This window comes from Macrosteles quadrilineatus, unplaced genomic scaffold, assembly GCF_028750875.1.
Source record: "Macrosteles quadrilineatus isolate MER2022 unplaced genomic scaffold, UCM_ALF_1.0 Scaffold_7__1_contigs__length_78375512, whole genome shotgun sequence".
Classification (NCBI taxonomy): Eukaryota; Metazoa; Arthropoda; class Insecta; order Hemiptera; family Cicadellidae; genus Macrosteles; species Macrosteles quadrilineatus.
The window spans coordinates 18,087,377-18,107,942 of record NW_026542600.1 but is presented as its reverse complement, the minus strand read 5'-3'; the positions used below and the strand labels follow the sequence as shown (position 1 = coordinate 18,107,942).

The 20,566-nt window shown below is 35.9% G+C and overlaps 1 protein-coding gene across 1 annotated transcript; it reads right to left on the bottom strand.

Moving 5' to 3' along the window:
- Positions 1-15,588: 15,588 nt before the first annotated feature.
- On the bottom strand, positions 15,589-17,670 carry LOC128998834 (uncharacterized). Its single transcript, XM_054425191.1, has one exon. It carries the CDS (start codon positions 17,668-17,670, stop codon positions 15,589-15,591), a length of 2,082 nt encoding a protein of 693 aa, XP_054281166.1.
- Positions 17,671-20,566: the final 2,896 nt, after the last annotated feature.

The following is a 20,566-nucleotide window of genomic DNA, read 5'->3' as shown; positions in this document are numbered from 1 at the left end:
GTGTTATATTTCAGCCCCATCAAACCAAGTTCTTTACATAGCATCTATTACATACTTCATTACATTCTGTAAGTCTACGTACAAATCCTATGGATAAAAAAAAAACTGTTGTAGTTTGCTTGTTTATGGATATAGTTTAATCATAGTTGGCCATTTTATTTATTTCATAAAAAGCTATCAACATTTCAATAAAAGAAAAATATTCAATACCTTGGCTGTAGCAGCAAACCTAAGTACTCATTAAAATAATCTGATCAGGAAATGATTTTGACAATAAGGAATATTTAGCAGAAATCAAGCCAGGTAAATGAAAATCCGCTTAGTCCGAAGGTTTGCTGCGGTGGGGGTATGGAGATAATCAATAGTGTACCTTAATAAAAAAAAACTTCTCTATACATTACAACAATGATAGTATTGCAACGCCACGCCAGTCCCACCAAGCTCACAGATTGAGTACACATACTGCATTACACCGGCTGAGTCTCGCAGGATCTTCATTAAAGTAAGTAAATTACATCATTTTAAAGCTAATGAAATCAGCTACAACTTATGTTCTCGACATATTTTTATAAAACATCAGCGAAAAAAGTTTTAAGAAAACAAAAATAAAATTACATGTCCAAAAATATATAAATCTTTAAATTTTTATACAAATAACGAACAAACGGTAACAGCTACGACCAAAGTTTACCAAACAGGATGGTAGAAAATTTTATAACAAAGACAATAAAACTAAATTTAATTCAATGTTGTTTAACAATCGAGAAAAACGTGATTTACGAAACCCTCACCCTTTATATGTTTAGGGGGGTGCAGGGGGGGATGCAAGGGGGTAGGGGTGGGACTTTTGGCTGAACACTTGTCTAAATGGTAGTAGTCGATGGGCAAAAAATCAGCCTTTTACTATAATTTTCCCCCCTAAAAACACAGGTTGGTTGAACTATTAGAGCACTTATTTAAATTGCGGGAATCTCTCGTTTAGATTTACTCTAGTTTTGAAATGCAGCAACAATGTGAGTTTACGCAACAATCGCGTAAGGCTAATTACGCGAGTTGCGTTTACTACTTTATCTACGACTGTTGGGCTGTTTCTTTGTTACTAAAAATCACTACTCATAGCTTCCAACTGTTTAATCAATCAAATTGGTCTTAACAGCTGGTAAGTTGACGATCGAAGTATTAAATTTTAGCTTATTTTCTATTAATTCACGGACCTCATTGGTACAACATCACCAAATTGGGCGTTTTTGTACTCTAAAGTAACAAAAAAATACTGTAAAGTAAGTAAAAACTACTGTAAAGTGACTCTGTTCAATTCTAAGATTTTAATTGAAAAGGCTAGTTTAAAAAACTGTCGTAGGTAAAACTTTTTCAACTTTACAACAATACAACTTGTCGCATCAAATATGCAGGTGAGCAATTTTTTATAGGTCAAGTTTTTATTTGTACATAAATACATGACCGTCTTAGCTGCATAACATTTAACAAACATTACAAGGGAGTTACCAAGTGCAGTGTCGGTTTTCGATGGTGCAAAATGCCAAAGATTAACATAACTTATAATAATAAATCAAACAAGGCTTCTACACTTATCTCATTGCATAAATAGAAGCCTATCATATCTTAATGTCCATTTTTTTACACTCAATAAACAAGGCAAAAATGGCGAAAAAAGGCATAATTTGAGATTTATCTGCGTTAATTTATACATGTTTCTTCTATGTACTTTAATTGATCAAGAATCGTGACCACACCACAGTAAGAAGTACCACAGTAATGATAATCATGGAAACAGTATTTCATAACTTTGACAGAATACTTGTCTTTCAGAAAAAGATAACTAAAATATTGCCAATTCACGACTTGTTCCGGGTTGGAGACTAAGGTTGTTGGTTACGACTAAGTTATATGAACGTAAGATATTATAAATTTGACAGTACTGTAGTAGGTTCGGTGCGTATCCAACTGAATGTTGTATACATCACAGAAAATAAATTAGAACCACGCAAAGGAACATTTTTTACTCCTCAAAATCTGTAGATACATATTTTAACGGTGGTCTTTACTCGGTGGTCAACATTATTGTAACCATACGGTGGTCTGCACAGTGATTCAATGACGAGATATACGTTTTTAAACTTTATACAAATTATTTCAATATTAAGTTTTCAATGGTACATATTTATTTCAATCAACAATACTGCAAGCAATATTTAGCACAACAAACCCGCATAACCATTTTTACAAGTTTTACGACACAGAATACCTGTGTAGCATATAGAAATAACAAGTGGAAAATGTGTTTTTCACAACCAATGCTGACGTATGCAGAACATAATTTTTAATACTAGCAATGTGCTCTATTTCTATTATTTTATTTCTTTTACATTAACTATTCATCTGCATAATCTTCAGTGTAAATTTTGCATCAATATTTAAACTACTGGTAATAACTGTGGTTTTAGCCGTTTATGCACAAATCCTGTTCTTTTTATAATAATTGTTTATTAGTTTTATTTCTCTGTCATTGATATAATTTCCCTGTACTTTTAATCCATCAGTTGGTTTAGCTTTTTGCATTTCGAATCGAGTAGACCAAGTATAAACTCTTTGTTTTGTACATCATTTCTAAGAAATTTCTCATTTTAGATAATAATTGTAGATTTTGGATTGGTAATCTCATTTTCAGATTGTTTTCACAGCAAGAAGTATCGTTATAAGATATTCTTGTTAAATATGTTTTACTATCTAGTCTTGATTCAAGTAGCTTGTTCTAGTTTCTTAGACTTGTGAAGTAGTTTAATTTCGCAATAGATTTGAGGCTAGCGTGTAATATGTTTCATAAATGTTGTTACTTCAGGAATAATTTCAACAATTGCCTCATTAGAGTATTTATTAGTAGTGGAATTTAGGACAATGTAAATGAACAGCAGCAACACATACTTAAAGCTATTCTTTTATATTCTCAAAGTAGTATACATCTATCCGCTTTTCTCACGCGTTCTAAGAGTCATAATTGAAGTGCCTGTTATGGGCGCGTAGTATGCAACGTTTTGACAGATAAGTACTGCTAGGGTGTGTCATCACAGTTGAAGGGGCAGCAAGGGTAGTTCTTACCAAACTCAACAGATTGCGTTGGCGTTTACTCAGTGCACTATTTCATTTACCCGGAAGATTCTCACAAATATTGCTTTCTCCCACTGCTAATTTAATCCGCGGACTCGAATGTTCCAAAACAAACGACTGGTACCAAAAATACCGAAAACCTAAACAACAACTAAAAATACCACTTGCTGAATGAATAAATAGTAGTACATTAAGTCTGGCATTAAGTTACAGTTTTAAAGGTCACCGCACTTCAATCCGCACTGAAAGTGAGAAAATAAAAGAAAGATAAACGAATATAGAGATGAATAATAATTAATGAATTGATAATAAAGAAGTGTTTTTCAAACTGCATTATATTTATCGTGCATTCTTTTCAAATCTTGGTAAACATTCGATAGGGTACTCTTTTGGGTTTTTAAAAATCGAATCAGTTTAAAAAAAAAAACAAAAAAAAAACAAATAGCACTCTGAGTATGTTGACACAAAAAGAACAATCAGAGGAGATAATTAATTGACAACACCGCAAAGGATGTAGGATTGATAAGGGCGAAAGGGGTGGAATACCACAAACTGTTAAAGACTAACGAGAGGTTAGCCATTACTTGTTAATATTATCACGATCTCATATAGTTGATATTTTGTTAATAACCCGAAACATTTCAATCGTTCCTATTTAAACAATCTGAACAATGCTGTTGTATATATCTCGTAAATCCAATGAAATACTTCACACTTTGGGGGAATTGGAGATTAAATCAATAAATGTTTAGATAAAATTATAAATACCGGTGTATATGGATGGATGGATAGATGAATTGATAAATAATTAATTAAATAAAAAAGTAATTATTCATTATGCGATTTAAACAAAAAAAGTTATTTTTATAGATTGCACCAAGTCACGAACGAACAGCCTTCTGGAAACCCCCACTAGAGTACTGCAACCCGCTATTAAGTGTTTGCTCAGGACATTTAAGCCACATTTTACCAATTTTTACACTAACCCTCGGCTTGTTCAACTTTTTTTAACCAGACTCCAGCAGTGGGTTGTTTTCCACATTTATTCAGGCTAGCCCTAGAGATAGTGGAAACAACACTGAGATAAAGTCCATTGGTGGGTGGGAACTGAACTCTGGACTGTGTTCTAACACTACTCGCTCCCTGGCATGTTTAACTAAGCGTCTTGCTAAATAAATTCTTCCACAACGTATGATCATATCCTAATTTTAACCTTTAAGAATGAGATTTACATGAATTTATATACCTTTACTTCAGACTCAAACTACTCTATCCTTTAAATTCCATTTTGTAGCCCCTGAACTGCGTAGTATACGTAGTAGACGAGGTATGCAAAGTTTAGTCTACTCAATCCTGGTAAAAAAAAAAAACGTACAAAATGGACCAATAGACAGTTAGTTGTAATCGATTTTGTCCTTATAACACACTTAAAACATACATTAAACTGCCTGTAGTTATTGTTGCCCAAACAAATCAACAAATCAGTACCACAGTGATATTTTAACCTTTTTTATACACACTTAGATACTAGTGAATTCTTACTACAATTGTTATCTGATTCATAAAGAGAGTTAAAAAGATGACATTCTAGCTGAATCCCTTTTTAGAAATATCGCTATACATTGAATGCTTATTGTGCAACTAAATATCCTAAAACAAAGTTTGAAACAACTCCACCGAGGTGGTAAGTAATTGACAAGTAATTGATAGTAAGTAGTAAGTAAGTAAGTAAGTAGTAGAAAGTAATTAAAGTAGTTGATGAGTAATTGGGCGGAGGCCTTCCCAATGTGTTTACCATAATGGGTCGTGAAATTTATATGTATTTCCCCATCGGTGTTTAAAACGTATTTAAACTCTACTTTCCCATCTAAATCTACCTCAAGTGTGTATGTTAAAAAAACTTAAAGCTAAAAGTGATATTTTGGAATATAGAAATATACAGTATCAGTCGTTCAATGGTTTATGCGGACATTTTCCATCACGATGGTACAAAACAATAAACAACGTTTCGGGATCTGGAATCTGATCCCGTCCTCAGGTGAAAAAACAACCTGTATGTTTTTTACCGTCGTCATGAAAAAAGGCCGCAATAAACCTTTAAACAACATTAGCTCACCGTCACCAACAATGAACTTCAAACAAAGAAGAATAAGCTATTGAAACAAATTTAAGTTTGTTCTTAATCCAAAATTTCTCAGGTTAACATTAACGAAAGAGAAATAAAATTTACACGTAAAATCACTCTCGGGTGAAATAAATCTGTATAAATACGTAAAGACTTAAATTGTGTAGTCGTACTGTATCCCCATGGCAAAAATAGTATATTACGTTACTAGTCCTGAAAATAGGTGTTTGCCGGACGAGTGTGGTCGTTCCCGTGCGAGACGAAGTCGAGTACGGGATTACCATACGTGTCCGGTACACACATTTTGGACGAGTTACGTACGACAGTTTACGCCATACTACTACAAATCCATATATATTTTTACCAACTAAAGGACTAAAATTCACTAGTCATAACCTCTAAGAGAGGTTAGGTTTTTGTTTATAACCATTCATTGCCACCTAAATACAGCTGATTGGTGTTCGGTAAAACTCATTACAGTACAGTAGTTCGCAATGAAACCCAATTTGAATAAGCTGGCGGCAAACAGCTGTTTTCTGGACTAAATCATTGTGTGGGAAGTTCGAAAAAATAGTGTAGTATGGTGTAAACTTTTTATTGTTAGGTTAGCTCTGTTGTTTGTCAAAATAATGTAGTGTGGCGTAAATACCGGACACCAATCAGCTGATTATACTGTATTTAGGTGGCAATGAATCGTTATAAACAAAAACATAACTTATGACTAGTGATTTTTAGTCCTTAAGTTGGTGGAAATATATAAGGATCCGTACGGATTTAGTAGTATGGCGTAAAATATCGTACGTCACTCGTCCAAAATGTGATTACCGGACTCGTATGGTAATCCCGTACTCGACTTCGTCTCGCACGGGAACGACCACACTCGTCCGGCAAACACCTATTTTCAGGACCAGTAACGTAATATACTATTTTCTCGTACTTGGCCTAACTATCAGTTCCTACGTTCCAATTTATTATAATCCAATTTGTAAAGATTTTTTTTTGCGGAAATTAACAGGATGGGCTTTGTTAAGCTAATAGAGAGATGACCACCTTCAGAACGAAGGGAAATTATTTCAAATCTTTCAACCGGAACCTAAACAAACAAATTATGTCCTATTTAATGTTTATTCCTACCCAGTGATACATTAAAACATTAAATTATATTTATTCTGACCTGCAATATTAAGTAAAAATCTTTATAGTTCTTTTGTTTACTCACAGATAAATAAATGGTAGATATAAAGTCAATGATAAATGTAAGAGGCAAGTAGAAAGATAAACCAATATAATATAGCGATCCAAGGATCTGACACCAGTTTTACACCACAGCTGAATGGCAAAGGTCGCCATTGTATCATATTTATAGTCTCTAGGGGTAATGTTTCATCCAAATCTTCAAATCTTTTATTTACCTTTATATTTTCGTAAGCGATGTGGGGTTCTATTATTAGTAAAAAGTGTTCTAGTATTGGAGATATTATTTTATGAAATAATATCCGTATACATATTAATTTCAAATTTATAGGGCGAAAAAACGAAGAACCTACTTAGCTGCTAGGTTCATGGATTTAGTCTTATTAATGCTAAGTATTTGCTATTTACATGACCAGGCATATCTAGCAACGGAGCCAACGTCAAAATTGTTTGACCTTCTCAAAGCTCAACTAATTCCCACATCTGTGTTAATGTATTCGGTGTAAAATAAAAAGGTATAACTTCAATGTCTTACTGACATTGAAACTACAACTTAACATATTATTCTGCATGTTCTTGGTTACCACTAAACTTTTTAAAATTTACCTGAGAAAAATAAGTGTCGAGTTTGTCCTTCTTAACAAAGTAAAAACTTTATCAAAATTTTAGGTTGTTCAAATATGTAATATAAACATTTACGTTTTTGCAGCATGTTAATAAAATGAGCTTTGTCCTAGTAAGACATCAAATAAACTCGTTTACTTTTTACTCATTACAAGGTTATAGAGTTATACCATTGACTATTGGATACTAGAGTAGACTTACCATCTATATGGAACAGCTGTAGCCATTTTTTTAAGAACATAGTTATTGGAGCCAGTCACAAAATGCCCTAGGGTCTAAAATTCTATTTTCTACCTTAATTATTGTTCATGACCAAGTTGATGGGTTATAACAGTTGCTATAGCTCACTATAAATCATTTCATTGGTTTGACTTTGTTAAGAATACTGTTTTTTTAACAGAAGTTTGTGATTTAGATCAAAACAATCTGTAGGTGGCTCACATCAACTACAACAATTTCGATTTAAAAAATGGCTACACATGTTAAACGGGGTTGAAATGTCTAGTTGAATTAGTAGTCAAAGGTTATACATTAATTAAGGTTAATAAACATTAATTATTGACAAGTACGGTAACACACCATCATTTTCCGAACAGTTAACTCTTTGAACGCTCTTTCATGTCCAGTATGGATGAATAGAAAATGCGAAGTCAAAACCAAATTAATCGTATAAAATGTTAATGATTTAGTTTAATAAGATGTATTATTTATAAACTAATATTTCGTAAATTAAACTGTAATAGTAGTTTACGCAACGATCGCATAAAGATAGCGTTAACGACACGGGTGTAAAATTTAAGGTAGGTGCCTTGGTGAGTGCCTTATAAACTTCTACGAGTGTCGTTAAGACTATTTACGCGAGTTGCGTAGACTACTTTACCTACGAGGGTTTTTTAATTACAAACAATCACTACTCATAACTTCTAAGAGAGGTTATGATTTATTTATAACCTCCCATTGCCACTGACAGTGATGCAACAAATTATTGTACCAAACACTAATGCACAACTCATAGCAATGAAATTGGTCTAAACAGCTGATTAATTGACGTTTGAGGCATTACAATTTTAATTCTTCTCTTTCAATCCTTGAACCTTGGGCGTTAAGTAAAACAACAACGCTGTTATTGAAGTCAACAATGCTGTTATGTGAATATTTTCAATATGAAGAACTAAATTGAAACGGCTACTTTAAAGAACGGTCGTAGGTAAAAATATTAAGCATACTGAATCCTTAAGAGTCCGTTCTGTTTCAAACCCCAAAATAACCAAGATATGATAATTTTAGCGATTTTTGCAAATAGGGAATAAGCTATTACCGTAGCTCATGGTAAGACCCGGGACCAATTCACTTTTTCGTTTTGAGATCCCCAGAGGCCAAAAACACCATCCGTTAAAATTCATATGTGTCCCTTAGCGCAATAACTCGAGCAAAATGATCCGATTTTGATGACATTTGTTACACACGTGTCAACCTACGTTTATTCGAACAAGTTCGCGAACCAGCATAATGGGACAATGAGAACAGGGTTTTATGGAGGGTTTTAAGGGCTAAAAATTTATTTTCTTACTTTGAACTTAAAAACACAAAATTTCATAAATTCTCACCAAACCATTTTGTAGAGCTTAACAAAAATATTTTGTATAATGAAGCGTTTTTGTATGCCCAACGGTTACGGAGATAAAAAAAAATAAATTTACAATTCCCATGTTATTCTTATAGAGAATAAATAAACTGTTGTAGATTGCTTGTTTATAGACATCTTTTAATCAAATTTCAAAATTTGGTTTATTTCATATTAAGCTACCAACATTGCAATAAAAATTACACTTCAATGTCTTCCCTGTAGCAGCAAACCTAAGTACCTACTAAAATAAATGTTATCTAAATAGATAATGAATCAGACTATTTTTAGGGAATATTTTTTTAAAAGTCCAGCCAGGTAAATGGAAATTCGCTTAGTATGCAGGTTTACTGCGGCGGGGGTATTATATGTTTGAGGACTGAAAATGTTTAATTTTTTTCGTTGACTCTAATCATAAAAATTAGCGATCAATTAATATAAAAACTACAATATCAAATAGCATTTACAGCAATGTGTATTGACATAATTTAATAGTAAAATCTACAACAGCTACAAAATAACAATATTTTACTCTGTAATATTGTTTTAAGCTTTGGAGCGTATGTGAACAAAACTAAAATAACAAGCTGTATTAAAGGGATATGTTGAAGCAAACTGTTTCATGGAAGGCAGAATATACTCGTACCTCGTTCATTAAACAAACTGTTGCAAATCTGGCTTCATTGGAGTAATGGACCATTGTGAGTGGGTTTCTCATTTTACGTAATGGGATGAGTTTGGAAAATAAATAATAAAATATCTGCACAAATTGTAATAAATTACTTTATACTAAAAAGAGTATAGTGTACAATTGATATAATTGAGATTGGTTTGTCTCTTCTCGAGTTGATAAGAGCTAAAGCCTATTTCTATAGAATAATGTCATTTACAATTTTATCTTTATTTCTAACACATTTTAATGACAGATGTTCTACAGGGTGGCTGACAAATAACCTGCACCCCCCCCCCCCCCCCTTAGCTTTTAAACCATTTTAGATATTTGAAATCTGTTTACGGAAACCTTCTTAGATATGAGGGGCTACAATAATTATGGCCAATTTTGAAAATTTTGCTCTTAGGGGCAGCGGGGGTAGGGGTAGAGGGTAGCTCAAAATTTTCGAAAAACAAGTATAGTCGAGTTTGGTATCATTTTACAGGTATTGACGAAACATAAACATTGACATAAAGAAAACCAAAATCGGTCTACTAATAACAAAATGGCGTCCAAAAACGCTTTAAATCCAAATAACCATGAGGGTGGCAAAAAGAAATTAACTTGCACCTTTTGACTATTTGAGATATTTGAAATCGGTTTACGGCAACTTGTTTGGATATAAAGGGCTACCATAATTATGTTCAGTTTTGAAAATTTTGCCCTTTTTTTGGGGTTTAGCGGGGGTAGGGGGTAGCTCAAAATTTTCAAACAGCGAGTATAGTCGAGTTTGGTATCATTTTGGAGGTCTTGACGAAACATAACAATTAACATAAAGAAAATAGAAATCGGACCATTAATAACAAAATGGCAGTTCAAAATTTCTTTAAATAACCATTGTCTCAATCATTTTTAGCTGCCATTTTGTTGTTATTGGTCCGATTTCTATTTTCTTTATGTTATTTGTTATGTTTTGTCTAGACCTGTAAAATGATGCCAATCTCGACTATACTTGCTTTTTGAAAATTTTGAGCTACCCCCTACCCCCGCTACCCCTAAGGGCAAAATTTTCAAAACTGACCTTAATTATTGTAGCCCCTTATATCTAAGAAGGTTGCCGCAAACCGATTTCAAATATCTCAAATGGTTAACGTATTCTATAGCACTCCTGGAAATATATTTAATTATAAATACAATGATATAAATGGTAAAATAATTGAATTAATTAGATAAAGCGTAAGTAAAAAACATTTAATCCATTAATTCATTTATTATTAATTATAGTAGTCCTAAAGAGTGAACAAAATATATATTCGACATTTAATCTAATATTATATTGAACTGGAATAAAAATAAAGACTGTTTGATCATGACGACACAAAACAAGCAATCAGATAAGATTATTAATTGACCACACCGCAATGGTGGTAGAATTGCTAAGGGCGGAGAGGGTACAGTACCACAGACGGGTAAAGGCAAAGGCTAACAAGGGGTTAACCGTTACTTGTCGATAATACCACTGTCCCAGATTAATTGTTGTCTTTCTGTTAATAACTCAAAACACACCTAATATTTGTTTTTTTTATAAACCTAAACAAAACACTGTTGTATTCTTCATGAAGTTCCCAAAAACACTTTAAATACAGCTTTAAGATAAATAAATAAATAATTTATTTATGAATGGATTGCAACATTAAAGCTGTTGTCATATAATAAATTATTATAGAAATAAAGTCATGGATGAGTAAAATTGAATACATTACATCATAAATCATAAATTGTACAGAATTTTTTTGATAATTTGAATTTGTAAATTTTAAATTTCTTGAAAAAACTACCTCCGTTTGAAGAACTGCTTCTTACCTTCGAAGAGCTCACCTCTAACATATGTCTTATCCAGCAAAAACACTTTATCAGTTTATTATGCACTGCCTAATCTAAATAATAGTTGTATAGTCCAAGGATATCTGCAAACTGTTGAAAACGTAGTTAAACATAAGAAGAAAATCATAAACGTATGCATAGGTCGGTATGCACATCAAATTAAAGGTCTGTATTAGTAGAATACAATACCACAAATTTGAGCTCAAAATAACAAGTAAGTAAAAAGTGCAGCCAATCAAAGATTAAAAATGGCATATTTAAGATATCTTTGAACACCTGCAATCTTTGACTCGGTTGTCCGTTTGAGTTTAAATGCTTACATTTAAGACTATTTCTGATTCCTAGCGGGCTTTCCCCTGAGAAAGTACCGGATCACTGAATATGTCATAAAATAGATTTTTAGTCCAGTAACTTTGTGCAAAGTTTTGTCACTCTGTTTGAAATATTTCGAAAAATATGTAACTGACCCGGGACTTTTTGGACACTGCACATGAACTTGCTTTAAAATTAACTACGTGTGATTTTAAATTAAATCGATTAGCACTGCCAGACTTGTTTTATGAGACACTTTAAAATTAAGTTATCTGAGTGGCATATTGCCAATCCATATTATACATTTTACAGATTTGTATTATGTCCTTTGATAATTAAATTTAAGATTTAACTTCATGTTATTGCATTGTTCTCCTCTATATCATAACTGTTAAATTTGAAGTATTTGTAACTGTTATAGTCTTATTTTATTGACCTAGGCTATGCCTGTGTTACATGGATCAACGGCAATGAAGATAATTGATTCTTGAAATATTAGTTGAGGAGATAGTATTTGGTTGCATTAATACTAATGAGATGTATTAAGTACTGTATACAGTTTAGTCAAGAGACTAAACTATAGCTTGCATTATAATTTTCTTCCTATTTTTCCCACCCTTTAGTAAACTCAAAAACCTAACCAATTTTGTTTGGCCTTCGTAATCATTCGAAAATAGTTTGTATTGTATAACCAAAGAGACCAATCATCAATTGTCAATAATCAATTGTACGAGGACTAATATAGTATATACGTATCCTACATAACTATCCATAATTTCATAATTCTAAATGGTTATAATTAAATCAAATCCAATTTACAAATAATCTTTAAGAAGAAATAGTTAGGATCACCTATTTTCAGCTGCTAGAAATATAATTGAATGAGATATTGGAAAACTATTTGAAGCAGACTTCACAAGCTATAAAATGAAAACATTTTGTCAGTTTTGTTGGTGATAAAATCTACCATTTAGCCTTCCTTAATGTGATCCAAGGTCATTCGACCGTAACTTCTCCAGGATAGAACTTTATTTATTACTTAAAACGTTGTCCAAGCACGATCATATAATTCACTCTGATACAAGTGGAACATTGGTAAGATTTATGGCACCTAGTTGTACTAGATCATGTTTTATGCTTAACTGAGACATAACACTTAGTAACATTGTTTTGATTTATGAACCATAGGAATACATCAACTTAGAAATATTAATCAACTTTAGTAATAGAATGTTAAACACAACGTTCTTTCTAGTGTTAAGCTAATTTATCACCATTTGCTTTGATACACTATTATATGGTATCCAAACTTATTCCATTACGTAAAAAGGGCTCACCAAAATAAACATTTATGGAATCTCACAATGCTCCATTACTTCAATGAAGCCAGATTTGATACAGCTTGTTTAATGAACTACGAGTGTTTCTACATTCTGTGTAACATTCGCTTCAACGTATCCCTTTAATACAGCTTGTGATATTATTATTGTGTACATTAGGGGACTAAACTAAATTCTATTGAGTAGATTTTAAAATTTTTTGTTTACTGTAGATGTTATAATTAATTTAATTCTCTGTGTATTGCTAAAATTAAGTTCATTATGTATTTATGTAAATTTTGTTTCCAGTTGTACTTATAATAATATACTGGCCGGTGTTACCGGTAGCCAATAGGGTATAAGTAGGGACGCCATTCAAGATTCTTGTAATTCGCCTATTGGGTCTGATGATGATTGGAGTGTCCAATCGAAATCGATCACCACTTACCATCTTTTGTATATTTACCGTCTTGTGGGTAACAGTATTGGGGCGTAAAGAGGGTAATATATGACTCACCAACAATCCAAGGGTGAAGAGTAACAAGAAACACTAGAGAGTAGAGGTGGCACATGTGCGGAAGCCGTGAGTGGATGGCGGAAGACGACGTCTTGGGAAGAGGGTAGCCAACTTGTAGGTTGAGTAGAGATGAGGGAAGTGTGCACACTTTTGGGGAACACTTGTGGGGAATCCAGTAATACTAATCCACTAAATTTGGCACTTGACACAGGCACTCGCGACGAAGACGCGGCGGACGTAACTGCTTAGCGGCGGCAGCGATAACGTACTAAATAACTTATTTAAGAAAAACACCTTTTACAGAGTTTGACGTCGAGAAAGTTTTATTAATTGTTCGTGACAAACGATAGAAGAGCGTTAGAGAGTCCGAGAAGCGGTTTTAGAGGTAAAAGTTTATAAACAGAGAACGACTAACGAAATACGGCGCAATGCACGTATTCAGCCGAGGAGAGTTACATTTCAACTGAACATTATTTTTGGAGGGGGAAGGGACGCTACCTCAATGTTTCTTAGAGGGGTACCGCAAATTTATCCATGTCCATATCACGCCACATTTTTTAACCAATAGGATTCGTCCTGCATCGGGCAACACAGCCGAGATAGTGTGTGTGTTTTATGTAGGCTTGTGTGAGTGAGACTCTAACATTTAATACAACAATACTTAATGAAATTGAAATGAGATTTAAAAATACAGATTTGGTTTGGAAATAAGCTATCACTAATTGAACAATAATTATGATGATAAATATAGTAATAATTAATTAAATACAGAACATCCGGGCCCCCTTGAATCTACTTGGAGATTCAAAACAAAATACAGAGGAACACATTTCAGACACCTAAGACATATAATTATAACTAAAGCTATATACATGAAGTGCTATCAATTGATAGTCTATTCACAACCAAGAGGTAGTGGAAACACTTTTACAGCGGGTCGAGTGAGGATGCCGGTTGCTGTCTTCAAGTGTACCACTCGTACCACATTGTCTTTGCCAGGAGACACATCAATAATGCGGGCCAAAGGCCAGGTCAGAGGAGGGGTGGATTGTTGTTCCACTAACACAAGATCACCGACTTTGAGGTTATCTTGGTGCGAGGCCCACTTCATCCTTTGTTGCAAGGTGTGCAGGTACTCTTGCTGCCATCGCTTCCATATTCGCTGATGGAGTGCCTTGACGAGATGCCAGTGTTTCAGCCTGTTGGCGGAGACGTCTTGGACATCTTCTTCAGGAACCGCAGTTAGAGGGGCGCCGATCAAAAAATGTCCTGGAGTGAGAGGTGTCAGGTCCGAAGGGTCGGATGAAAGCGGCGTAAGAGGGCGTGAGTTCAGAACGGCCTCTACCTGTGTTGACAGAGTAGAAAATTCTGCCAAAGTCAGGATGTTCGTTCCGATGACTCGTTTGAGGTGGTGTTTAGCGCTTTTAATGGCACTTTCCCATAACCCACCCTGATGAGGGGCTGAAGGGGGGTTGAAGTGGAAAATAATCCCTTTGGTAGAGACAAAGTCCTTAAATTGGTTTGAAGATTGAGCGGACTTAATAATCTTCTTAAGGGCGTTATCCGCACCTACAAAATTCGTACCGCAGTCGCTGTACAAGTTGGTACTTAACCCTCTTCTTGAGACAAAACGAGTTAAAGCCGCTAGGAAGGCATCTGTAGTCATATCTGTCACTACTTCGATGTGCACGGCCTTAGTAGCCATACAAACGAATATGCACAAGTAGACCTTAACGTGTCTGATTGAGCGTAAGTTGTGGACTTTAACAATAAAAGGGCCACCATAATCCATTCCAGTTGAGATGAATGGTCTGGCAGGAGTGACACGAACTTTGGGTAAATTACCCATTTGAGGCGCCTTGTTTCGGGGTCTATTTTTAAAACAAGGGATACATTTGAATATGCGTGAGCGGATAACACTACACTTGAGTGAGTTGAGGTCCGGCATGAAGATGTGTTTTGTGACAGTCATCTATGATAATATCTACAACATGGTGCCTTTTGGGGAGCAATACGGGATGAACGCTGTCATAGGGGAGCGAAGAATTCTTAATGCGGTCGCCTACACGAACTATTCCGTGCTCATCGAGAAAGGGTGACAAGCGTTTATACTTAGAATTGCAGTTTTCTGATTTCTGGAGATTGGCGATTTCTTCAGAAAAACATGATTTTTGAACAAGTTGGATAATTTTTGTGGTTGATGACTTGAGTTCATTTGTAGTGAGAGAACTTCGCAGCTTGTTCGATCTTCTCGCGTTGTAAATGAAGAGAAAGGTTGTAAGCTGTAATGCGTACGAGTTTAGTCCACGAGGAAAATCTTGTCAAAAGTTCCCATTCAGGGTTGGAGTTCGAAGTGAAGACAAAAAGTTCAGCCACTTTTGTTTCTTCTGAGCTATCTAAATTTACAGGTGTAAATTGTCTATTAGGCCAGTCTTCGCAAGGTTGAGAGAGCCAAGATGGCCCGGTCCACCACAAGGGGTGATTTTGGAGATGAGTGGCAGTTATTCCCCGAGAGGCGCAATCTGCGGGGTTATCCTGACTGGGTATGTAACGCCAACAATGTGAGGGGAAAAGTTCTTGAGTCTGAGCTACTCTGTTCGCCACATAAGTTTTCAGTCTGTATGGTGGTGTTTGAAGCCATGTTAGAGTGATGGAAGAGTCACACCATAGAACAGTACGAGAGAATGTTACTTTATTCGTAAACATAGAGAGGCAGTATGATGCTAGTTGAGCAAGGAGATGAGCAGCACATAGCTCGAGACGAGGTAGAGTGACTCGTTTTAGAGGAGATACACGAGTTTTCGCCAATATTTGACGTACAGTGACATCACCGGATGAGAGTTTGCATCTGAAATAGAGAACTGCGGCATAACCGCTTTCTGAGGCATCTGAGAAGCCGTGAAGTTCAATAGCGCTTGAAACTGAAAACTGGAATGCTCTGGGGATCTGAATATTGGAGAGAGATTGAGTATTAGTTACAAAGTTTTGCCATATTGAAGTTAAGTCACTTGAGAGCTCTTCGTCCCAGCCTAATCCTGTGGTCCAGAGCAGCTGTATAAAGCATTTTGCTTGCATTGTACACGGAGCTAGAAAGCCACACGGGTCGTAGATTTTAGCAACCAAGCTGAGCACACGACGTTTGGTGGGTGTCTCATTAGCTGCATCAGATAAATTTATATTGAAGGTGAAACAATCAGAAACTGGTGACCAATGCAGTCCTAATATTGAAAATAGAGGTTCTTTAGCATGTTCCAGAAATACAGGTAATTCAAGATGTTCTTGGGGCAGAGCTTGAAGGAGTTCCTTGGCGTTGGATGACCACTTCCGGAGTTCAAATCCACCACGGGACAGAAGGCTAATTATCTGGCTTTGAAGTTCTAGAGCATCTTCGACCGTGTCAGCACCTGCGATTATATCATCAACATACGTATGGGAAGTTAAAACTTGAGCAGCAGCAGGAAACGCCTCACCCTCGTCTTTAGCTAGCTGATGAAGCGTTCTAATAGCGAGATAGGGGCTGCTGTTGACCCCATATGTGACTGTAGCCAGCTGGTAGGTGGAGAGGTCCTGGGAAGAGTTATTACGCCATAAGATAAGCTGGTATTTCTGATCGTCTGGATGTACTAATATTTGACGATACATTTGACGAATGTCACAAGAGAAAACAATGTTATAGGACCTGAAATGGAGCACAATGTCACAAATGTTCGTCTGGAGCTTAGGACCTGTGAGTAAGATGTCATTTAGCGACAGTCCAGAACTGGTCTTGCTACTAGCATCGAACACAGTACGAAGTTTCGTAGAGCTACTATTTTCTTTCAAAACTCCGTGGTGGGGAAGATAATAGTGAGGGGAGGTTAAATCGACAGTCTCAATATTGGTCATGTGACCGAGAGAGAGATATTCATCCATAAACGCAACGTACATGTCACGGAATGAGCTTTGAGCGGCAAACTTACGCTCTAAAGAATACAAGCGTCGTTGCGCAGGGAGGTAAGAGGTTCCCAAGGGAGGATGATTAACCTTGAATGGCAATCTAACCACATACTGGCCGTTTTGGTTGCGTGTGTGGGTTTCAGAGAAATGTTTGTCACACTGTTGCTCCTCTAAAGTTTTACTACTGCACTGTGGGATCTCTTCTTGGGTCCAAAATTTTTGGATAGAGGAATGGAGATCATTATCACTGGTAGAGAGAAAAGAAGAATATGTGCACGGAGCGGAGGAACTTACATCTGCAACAGGGGCGGATCCCATCACAACGAATCCAAACTTTGTGCCAATAAGGTATGGCATGTTTGCACCAATTGAATGTGTTTGGTGAGTAAGAATGAGAGGAAACAGAGAGACGCCTAAAAGAACGTCAATACCACTTGGTAAATGAAAAGTGGGATCAGCTAGCACGTACGGTTTTACCATTTTAAACACTTCCGGTGCAAGGCGAGAGCGGGGAATATCAATAGCGATCTTGTCCAAAATATGGAATGGGTGCTGAGATGCAACATTGTTGTCACTTAGAGTAGCTAAATTTAGCCGAGTAATCCCTTTAGTTTGGGAGGTTGTGGCAGAGATGCCGACAATTGTGTGGGTCTACTTATGTCTTGGGGTTTCCAGGAGCTGAGCGGCACGCTCACTGATGAAATCACACATACTACCTGAATCGAGTAGGGCACGAAACACATGAGTATGTCCGGTAGAGGATGTCAACTTGACAAGAGTTGTACCAAGGAGGACTGTAGATTGTGATGAAGTCTTATGATTAAACGTGTTTTGAGCGGATGCCATGACTGAGCTGGGTCCCTGAGGCGGAGGGGTTGTAGTATTATTTTCTCTATGCCATCTAGAATCTGATTGGGACGGAGTCTGGAAGTGCAATAGACTGTGGTGGCGTCTTTGGCAGGTCGTACAAGTGTTTCTGGATTTACATTGTTTACTATCATGGTAACCAAGACACGATATACATCTATTACTGTTTTTTACAAGCTGATAACGCTCTTGAGGGGTTTTAGCTCCAAAAGAAGGACACACATATATTTTATGGTCATTTTTACCGCAAGCAAAACATTGAGGGAGGAGAGAGAAGTTAGTGGTACTCTTTCCAGCTGAAAGAAGTGCTACGTGTTTACTAGTTTTATCAGAAGCGAAACTAACAGATTTCTTGCCTTTATGTTGCGGTGAATGGCTAAAATTAGCCTTGCGAGGGGTTTGTGGCAAGTGCAGCCCTGCATCCTCTGCTTGGTTACATTCAACGTTTAGAAACTTGATTATATCAGAAACTTCCGGTAGTGAGTGTGCTTCGCAATCTTGGCTCGATCGATAAGCTTCTAGCTTTTTGTGTAGATCGGTATCCATTTTCCGCAAAATGAGGGCTGAGAGGAGGGGATTTGATGTTGATGAAACGTCGCAATCAAGAGCTTTTAGCGCTTCAGAATGTTCATAATAAAGATTTATGAAATTTCTAAGGTTGCGGATGGACCTTGAGGAAATGTCAGGTAAGTCCATTATTTGATTTAAGTGCAAGGTTATGAGTCGCCTCGTATTATGATAGCGTTCTCGGAGGAGCTGATAAGCTACTAAGTAATTAGCAGTAGTGATGTTAAGAGACTTGATCAGACTTGAGGGCTCGCCAGACACGACACTTAGTAGGTACTGGAACTTAGCCACATTTGAGATACTAGCATTTCTGTGGACACTTGAGTCAAATAAATTTATAAAGCTAACCCATTGAAAAGGATTGCCGTCAAACTGTTTTAATTCTAATTTCGGTAGCCTAATATTGGCTTGAGCAAGAGTGGGTGCAGTTGAACCTGCCTCGCTATGAGCCGAGGGAGTCTTTGGTTCATCTACTGGGTCAAGAGATTCAATAATACTTTGTATCTTAACATGAGTATCGTTAATTGTGTCTTGATCATCAGACAACTGAGTAGTGGGAGCTTCCTCAGGATCTATATTTTCCAAAACACGGTAAAGATTACCTTCAAAGTCGGCACGCTTTTTGTTAGATTCTTTAGCATAAGCCGCCAACGATCTATAATGTACTGTAGTGGTTGTTGGGCAGCAATAGCCTGGACAGCAGTGAGGATTTTATCAAGTCTTGCCTTAATTAAAGCGGTTGAACGCTCATAAGTACTAAACTTGATGACAGCTGGGGTAGGCATTGTGATAGCCTATTTTAAATACAATTGAAAATAAAATACAAATAATAAAATAATAAGAATTATTGGCCTACTTATTATTTTTAAAGAGCAGTGAGCTTAATCATTAAGTTTTATGAGAGAATAATTAATTAATAACGAACACGTCAAAAACATAAATGCATTTTTTCACCAATAAAGTAAAATATAACCAAATACATTACAATGACAAAGAGACAGTTAATAGCTATTTAACTGCAAATGTGAGCCTATAATAGCTGGCAAGATATCAAAAATTAAAATTAAAATACATAATTAAAATACTCCAATTAAAATATAACCTAACTCAGAAAATAATCAGATTGTCCAAATAACTTAAGTTGTTTACAAGCGAGTTGAATGAGAGGAAATAATTATTTACTAAAATAAATATATCCAGGAATATTCTCAATGAATTATTATTAACATTACAGCAAAATAGCAATAGACGTAACAATATCTAAGAACAATGACAATGTGAGAATGAGAGAGTGTATTGTGGTTTGTTTATTTTGGTGTATCGATCACAGGACAGGCGATGACAGGAGTGAGTGAAGTATCAGTCTGCACCGCGCCGATCAGCTGTGCTTGAGGGGGGAGGGAGCGCAACGTCTGCGAAAAGGCAACGTTCGGTGCGTGAGGGGGGACTGACCACGTGATCTGCAAACATAGGTCGCGTCGGCGCATCAAAGTTGAATGCAACACGCTGAATGTGGAGGCGGGAACGAAGTTGGGCGGGAACGAAGTAAACTATATCGGTGGCGTGATCAAATCAAAAATGGCTGATCGAGCGCCAAATCATTTGAGCGAAATTGCAGTAAATTATATTGCAACTATAAGTAAGATTTTCGGTCAACGAATCCGTTTACTCGAGTGAATAATTATTACATAGTTTTTAAGGGAGACGCAAACGCACTTTTCACAGTTTTTTTTTTAGCACATGGTGAATAAGTTCATTGATAGTTAAATACTGTTGTATCATATGGTTGTTAAAGTCCATAGCGTTGTCCATTAACATC